Raw genomic sequence first — 7,528 nt, 5'->3', positions numbered from 1 at the left:
CTTCCTGCGGCTGCCGCACCACGCGGCGAGGTAGACGCCGAAGACACGGCGTTTGTCGTCACGCCCGGGGGGCCGGGTGTCTGACGGTCACAGGGCTAAGCCCCAGCGTGGGCCGGCTGGCTCCCTGAGGCGCCCAGGGGAGCCCAGCTCCCTTTCCCAGCTTGCAGAGGTGCCCCTTCCTGGGCTCGGGGCCCTTCCTTCCTTCCTTCCTTCCTTCCTTCCTTCGCTGCCAGCAGTGTAGCTCTCTTGATGTTGCGCTCCCCTCCTGTGAGAGCCCTGCCCTGGAACCCGGGACCCTCCCCCTTCCCAGAGTCCCAGCTCCACCCCACCTGCAGAGTTCCTTCACCATTTGAGGTGACACTTCCCCAGGTCCTGGGACCAGGATCTGTCACACCCGCTTTGTTCATACCACCTTCACCCTCAGTCCCCGGACCCCCGACCTCTTCAGAGACCCCTTTGCTCCATCCCAGCCTCCCCCACCTCCTGTTGCCTCCAACACTCCAGAAGGTTCCCATCTCCCAGTCGGTGCCTTGGTTGTGCCCCAACCTGGACCATCCTCAGACCTTCCAGTGGCTGCAGAGCCTTGTCCTTTGGTCTCCAGCTGGATGTGCCTCGGTTCAGACCAGTGTCCACACACAGATGGGAGCTCTCCAAGGGCCAGACCATGTCTGGGGGTGTCCTGGGGTGTCCCCAGGGCCCTACACACAGAAGGCACTCAATGCTTGTGAAATGAACCAGAGACCAGAGAGGTGTGTGGCCGTCGCGTGGGCCGCCTCCAGCCTCTAGCCCCTGGCCGCCCGCCTGCTCCCGGCATCTTCCAGAATCTCTATCCAGCCATTCCTTGCAGGCCCTTGGGACCTCAAGAAACCAGTACTGGCAGGAAGTGGGTGGAAAGGTGGTGCTGGTGAGTCCGGCCTCCCCACCGCGGGGTGCCCCGCCTGTCCAGTGCCAGGAACATGGGCCGGCCACGGCGGCGCCAGCGGAGTGAGGCATAGGTGTTGAAGCCATTCTCCTCGATGCGCTCCCGGAACCTGCAGTGCACGGTGTAGACGCGCTGCGGGGGCACGGGCAGGTGAGGCAGCCTCCAGACCTGCCCACCAGCAGTCTGCCCTCTGCTGGACCCGGCCTACCCTCATCCACCCCACTCCACCCGCTGCCCGCGCACCAACCTAGGCCTGCACACGGCCCACCTACGTCCATCCCCATCCACTCACTGCTCACACGCCCACCCATGCCCCACACTTACCGACCCGTAGAGGTGGCCCCGGCGATTCATGGCCACGTAGAAGCCGGTATGTACTGCCTTGAGGGCCACGACACCCACTTGGATGGAGCGAATCTCAATAATACCTGGGGGAGAAGTTAAGTCAGGGCTGTGGCCCACCACCTGTTCACCTGATTGCTCCCCCTCCCCCTCCCAATCCCAAGTACCTGCTGTATACTGGTCCTGCACTGGGTGTGGGGACACACCTGGGGCCACAAAGGCCCCACCTGGAGCTGCCCTGGGGATGTGGGAGGTGATGGGGCTGTGGGAGGGCTCTAGGCTTTCCTTGGGGGACACTGGGGAGCCACAGCAAGCTCTGGGGCAGAAGAGGGCCTGGGTTAAGTCAGGGGCAGGGAAACGAAGCCCTAGGGGGCAGGTCCCTACCTGGGTGAGAGATAAGAGTGTAATAGATGCAGACCACTAGCCCTGGCCATGCTGCCCATGTGCAGCCTCCCCTGGCCTCACTGACATTTTCACATCTGTCTTGTGTGTGGCAAGGAGATGGCACACCAGACAGCAGGCTCAGCCCAAGCAGAGATGGCCTGGAAAGGGCACAGGGCGTTTACAGCCCACTGCCTTCATATTGATGAGAGCCACTAACTGCTGGAGCACAGACTACACCCTGCACCGCACTCTGCCCCGCCACCACCACACAGGCCTGGGCGGAAGGTGCTGACTGTGCTCACTTCCTGGGGGACACCGAGACATGGGAAATGGCAGTGGCAGCTCTGGGTCCCATCCTTTGGTGGGTGACCCTAGGCAAACTCCAGCCTTCTGAGTCGATGTGTCCTGTCCAGAGAAGGATGGCTGGGGATGAGCTGCCACCTACACCCTCAGCCCCACCTGGGCACCAGACCCTCCTCTGGTCTTCTGTTCCAACGTGGTGCCTGAGGCGATGGGGAGCTCACCCCAGGCCCTGTGGGTCTTTGCACCTGCTCTTCTCTTGGCCAAATACCCAGCTACTCCATAGATGAGCCTCGGCTCAAGCTTCCTCCTCAGGGAGGCCCTTGACCCTTCCAGGTAGTGCCAGTCACCTCCCATTTGTTGTCATTTCATTTCCTCTGCACCCCATGTGCCCCCCTCTGAAATTCGCTACTTGTTCACTTGTTTAACACTCACCCTCTGCCGGGAGCCCCACGGATGGGTTGTCTCAAACACTGTCATGTCTCCATGCCCCACACAGGATATAAAAGATGCCCAATTCATAGCCAATGACTTAATAAGGAGAGAAACTCCAAGCCCTACCCACCCAGATCCATCCATCAATTGTCCCCCTCCCTTGCTGCTCAGATAGGGAAGCCAAGGTCCAGAGACATACAGTGACTGTCCCAGGTCACCCAGCAGAGCCAGGCCTCACCCCCTGCCTGAGGCCATCCTGCCTGGCCAGCCGAGCCCACAACCTGTGGACCTGCCTGGCCAGTCACCTGCCATTGTCCTCATGGGGTGAGCCTAATGAGGGCCTTGGGAGCGCCAGATGAAAGCAGCTGGGAAGGCAGGGGTGATTATCTGTCCTAATGGTGGTGATTCAGGCAGTGGCCAGCCATTAGCTTTGGCCTCCCCAGCTCCTCTGGCCCAGACCTCAGAGCTATGGTGAGACTGAGATGGGTCATGATGACCTTGGTCTCCCAGCTGCCACCCAACCTCCTTCTTTTTGTCCCTGCGTCTCTTCTTGCCTCATACATTTAATAAGCGCCTACTGTTTGTTGGGTGGGGCAGCAGGGACAGTGACTCCAGCTCGCGAGGTTCTGGGCATCATGGAGTCATCGCCCCAACCACCCCCTGGCAGTGTGACCCTGGTCAGTTCATGTCCCCTCCTTGTGCTTCCGTTTCCGCATCAACCAAATGGGTGTCTAGGAAGAAAGAGGGCCCCCAACTTAGGCAGGTAGAGTTTGGTTTGTAGTGTGGGACATGCAGAGACCAGGCCCTGGCTCTGCCCCTCCTCAAGGAGGCAGAGCCCCACTAGGGCCCCTCCTGGAGTTGGGGTTTCCCCTGTGAATGTGTCCAGAGATACCCAAGCTCAGGGTTATTCCCCAAGGCCCATTCTCTGCGGCGGCGGAGCCCGGGGGGCTGGTGCCGCCCCTGGCCAAGCCTCCCAGCTGCGGGCGGGGCCCATCCCACGGCGGAGGAAACTGAGGCCCCGTAGGAACTTACTCCTCCGGTGCTGCCGGGGTGGAGACGGCCCGGCTCGGCACTTCACCGTTCCCCCAGCCCCGCCCGCGGCCCCGGCGTACTCACTGTCAGGGCTGTGGCGCCAGCGGGTGCCCTGCACGCGCCCGCTCGGGTCCACGCACAGGAAAAAGTGGGTGGAGGAGAAGAGGCGCCGCCAGCGCACGTCGCCCTCCAGGTGTGGGTAGCTGCGCGGCCTCCGCGGACAGCTGGGGGTCCCCGCGGCGCCGGGCGCCCGTGCCAGCAGCAGCCACGCGAGCCCCAGCCACAGGCGACGGCGCATGGCCCGCGCGTCCCGCTCGCCGCCGGCTCGAGCCTCCCGGCGCGCGGCGGCGGCTCTGCCTCTGCGGGGGGCGGGGCGCCCGAGCGGGGCCGCACCTCGCCGGCCAATAGGGAGCCTCGGGGGCGGGCCCAGCGCAGCGAGAGGCGGGCCAGGGCGCTGGGCGGGGCAGGACCCGAGAATCGACCAATGAGGCGCCGGGAACAGGCCAACGGAGCGGCTCGGGGGCGGAGACAGCGCGGCAGGGGCGGGGCTTCGGGGCATCGGGGCGGGGCCGGGGTGCAGGGAGGGGCCCATTCAGGAAAATACTCTCCGGCCTCCACGCGTGTTTGTTTGTCTTGCGGGGCAGGGTGGGGAGGGCGGTGCCTGTCGGTGAGTCACTGGGTTGGCCTGCAGGGTCTGCGGGGGTGTAAGTGTGAGAGGGGCGGGGACAGAGACTCGGAGGGAGACATTGAGGCAGACAGATACACAGAGAGACAGAGACACAGAGAGACAGAGATAGAAATCAGAGACACAGGGCCTCCCTGGGGGCGCAAGGGGTTAAGTCTCAGCGCTATCAAGCTATCGCCAGCCGCTGCAGCATGAGTTCGATCCCCGGCCAGGGAGCAACCCAGACAGCAGCTCTCTCCTGTCCCCCCACTGCTCCCCTCAGCAGTGTATTTCAGTGGACCCACCTGTTCTGCTCCCCACTTTGTCTCTGGTGAATCCTCTCACCCCCCCCCGACCCCTCTGGCCTACACCCCAGCTCTTGTATGCATACATACATAAAAAGAAATCTTCAAAAAAAAAAAAAGAAATCAGAGACACAGATGAGAGACATAGAGATAGAGATGAGTGAGAGAGAGGCAGACAGAGACAGAGGCAGGCTGAAACTGAATGAGACAGATACAGTGAGACAAGAACAGACAGAAAGGGGGGGTGGGCATCAGAGGTTGAGATGGAAGCTGTGATCCAAGGGTCCATTCCCAAGCCAGCCCCCATGGATTGGGTATTCCCAGGTGAGACTGGTCTGCACTCCAAACTAGAGCGTACTCAGAGGCAGCCCCAGGGGCAGGGTCTTCACTGAGGGGTGCGCTGAGGGAACGTGGAGGTGGTGGGGCAGGAAATGGTTGGGGAGAGCATGAACAGCATTTGGGCAGTTGAGTTCATGGGGTGCGGTAAGTGGAACAGTGGCTCATTCTAGAATGGACATGTGGGCACGTCTGTGGCTAACTGACAGGGACACAGACGATGACCTTGGTTAGCAGGCCATCCTGGGCCTCCACCGCTGCACGTTCATGGCTGCAGGTGTGAGGCATCCCCTTTACGCCCACACCTGCTCATCATTTACAGACACACCAGCGTCCCACGGGGAGCCATGTGAGCTCTGAGAGCACAGTGAATAAACAGGCAAGAGAACTGAGGCCCAAGAGGCCCCTCACAGGACGCATCTCAGGTCTCCTAGCCCCTGCCCCTCTTCTCCCAGCAGTCTGTGGCCTTGGCCCAAAGCCTTGCCACCCCTTGATTTCGGCCCAGTGGTACTGATGCCCGCTTTCTGATACTGAATGTCTGGTCTCCAGAAACGTGAGAACCTGAATTTCTTTTGTTCAAGGCACCGAGTTGTGGTGCTTCATTAGAGCAGCCCCAGGTATTGGGTACCTCCATCTACCTCGCTCCATCCAGAGATCCTGCCTCCGCTTGCCTTTTTCAACGTAAACTTCTGAAATCTCAGAATGTCCCTCAACTCAGCTTCATTTGAACATGACTGGATTTGGACAAGACATTCTGTGTTTTCTGTGTGAAAACCCAACATACGTGAACAGTTTCTGAAACACAGTGTTGCCCAAATTCCAGGCCCTTGATGCCATGGTTCCCATTTAATTACTCGTGTCTTCATCGTTCTTGTGTATTATTAAAATTTTCTTGCTTAAGTTTCACAAAGAAACTTGACACCACCACCAGGAATCAAACCAGTGCCATACTTTGACACACTGACAACAAGTCATAAAAAGAAATACAATGAAAAGAGAACAAGGTGGCAAATTCTCAGGTGAAAAGGATCACAGGAAGCTGAAATAGGAGTTAAATGCAGGCACTGAGTGAGACTTCCTGTGATGTTCAGGAGTTTTGAGTGGGGACTAAAAGAACAGCTGTCCTCATCGCTAAGGTGCAAGAATCCTAGGGTTTAGGTCATATGATGTTACATTGAATAGAAGTGGAAGCTGAGGCATAAAAATTCAGAAGTCTTGACTTACAGCCCAGGTTTCTGGCTTTGCCAGCTGGTTGAGTGTGAAGGTTATCTCTAGGTCTTGGGGGCCAGGCCCAGCTGATTCAGCCCCCAGGTCAGGAAGACAACCCCAGGTGTGAGTCAGGGTGAAGTCACAGGCCCCAGGGAATCGTGGGGTGGGCTGGGGTGGTTTCTCCAGGGTGCTGCACTCTGTTGAAAACATTCCTAGCCAGTGGCATCACAATGCCTGCGTGGGCAGCTGTGTCTGGAATGTGCTGTCAAGAGTCTGACAGGCCCAGGAGTCTTGCCCTTCTAGCACAAAGGTCTGAACTAATGGAGAAACCAAAGTCTGAGCCTCTGAGAATAGATGGCAACTTGAGCCTTGATCCCTGAGACCCTGGAATCTGGCCCTCCAGCACCCCTCCAGTTTTGCCTGTTTCCTCTCCCCAACACCCTCTGCTCAAGTCCTTCCAGCTACCCCTGCCTGTTCCTGTCTCAAGGCCTTTGCACTTGTTATGACCTCTGCCTGAAATTAGGCCAGATATTCTTATTCTTTTTTTTTTTTTTTTAAATTTATTTATTTATTTATACAAGCACTGGGTACAGTCAGAAGCACGGGAGGGTGAGAGAATTCACCAGAGCCAGAGCGGGGAACAGAACAGGCAGACCGACGAAATACACTGCTGAGGGGAGCAGGGGGCGTGGCAGGAGAGGTCTGCGCACCATGTGGGACCCTCACCGGTGGCCAGGGATCGAACCAGCGCTGCAGACTCGATCCGGCGCCGCAGTCTGCAGGCAGCTTCGCAGCCCAGCGTTCAACCACTGCGCCACCAGACATTCTTATTCTTATCCTTCACATGCCAGCTGGACCCAGACCAGGTGCTTGCGTCCCTCTGCCTCAGTTTCCCCAACTATTATTGTAGTGGGCATGTCTTCCTAGTCTGATTCCCACTTACTTTTGAGTGGGAGCACCTTGGAAGCCAGGGCTGGGAACCTCCAGGCTTGAGGGGTTATCTCAATCACTCATCTCAGTTTAGTAGGTTAGTTCCTGCCCTACTCTGCCCCTGACCTTGGGGGCTTGGGCAAAGTGGATAAACTGAAGCCGGAAGAGCATAAGAAAGAAATGTCCTAGGGCCTCCCCGGTGGCGCAGCGGTTGAGCGCTGGGTTGCGAAGCTGCCCCCGGCCTCTGCGGGCCGGTTCGATCCCCGGCTGCTCCCCGGACACCGGAGGAGGGTCCCACATGGCGCGCAGACCTCTCCTGCCGCCCGCTGCTCCCCTCAGCAGTGTACTTCGGTCCTTCTGCCTGCTCTGCTCCCCGCTCTGGCTCTGGTGAATTCTCTCACCCTCCCGCGCTTCTGACTGTACCCAGTGCTGGTATAAATAATAAATAAATTAAAAAAAAAAAAAAAAGAAATGTCCTAAACAGGTCTGTATGGGAGTCAAACACACCTGGGCTTTCATTCCAGTCATATTGTGTGTATTTAGGTAATTTCACTGACCTCTTTGAACTTCAGTAGTCGCTGGATCAATGAAGATCGCGGCAAGAACCTCTAAATAAGTTGAACATGTCCTTAAAAAACCCAAACACCCAGATCTGGGTCTTACCAAAGA

The 7,528-nt window shown here is 58.3% G+C and overlaps 1 protein-coding gene across 1 annotated transcript; it reads right to left on the bottom strand.

Annotated features, from left to right (window-relative positions):
- Nucleotides 1–455: 455 nt before the first annotated feature.
- Nucleotides 456–3,713, bottom strand: FGF22 (fibroblast growth factor 22). The gene is made up of 3 exons (XM_037504228.2): nt 3,500–3,713; nt 1,247–1,350; nt 456–1,054 (listed from the first exon to the last, which is right to left on the bottom strand). The coding sequence occupies exons 1-3, from the start codon at nt 3,711–3,713 to the stop codon at nt 860–862; spliced, it is 513 nt and encodes a 170-aa protein (XP_037360125.1). The 3' UTR covers nt 456–859.
- Nucleotides 3,714–7,528: the final 3,815 nt, after the last annotated feature.

Source organism: Talpa occidentalis, unplaced genomic scaffold (genome assembly GCF_014898055.3).
Source record: "Talpa occidentalis isolate TD23 unplaced genomic scaffold, MPIMG_talOcc4v2.1 talOcc4.12, whole genome shotgun sequence".
NCBI lineage: Eukaryota > Metazoa > Chordata > Mammalia > Eulipotyphla > Talpidae > Talpa > Talpa occidentalis.
The sequence above is the reverse complement of the archived record's forward strand: the minus strand, read 5'-3'. Positions and strand labels throughout refer to the sequence as shown.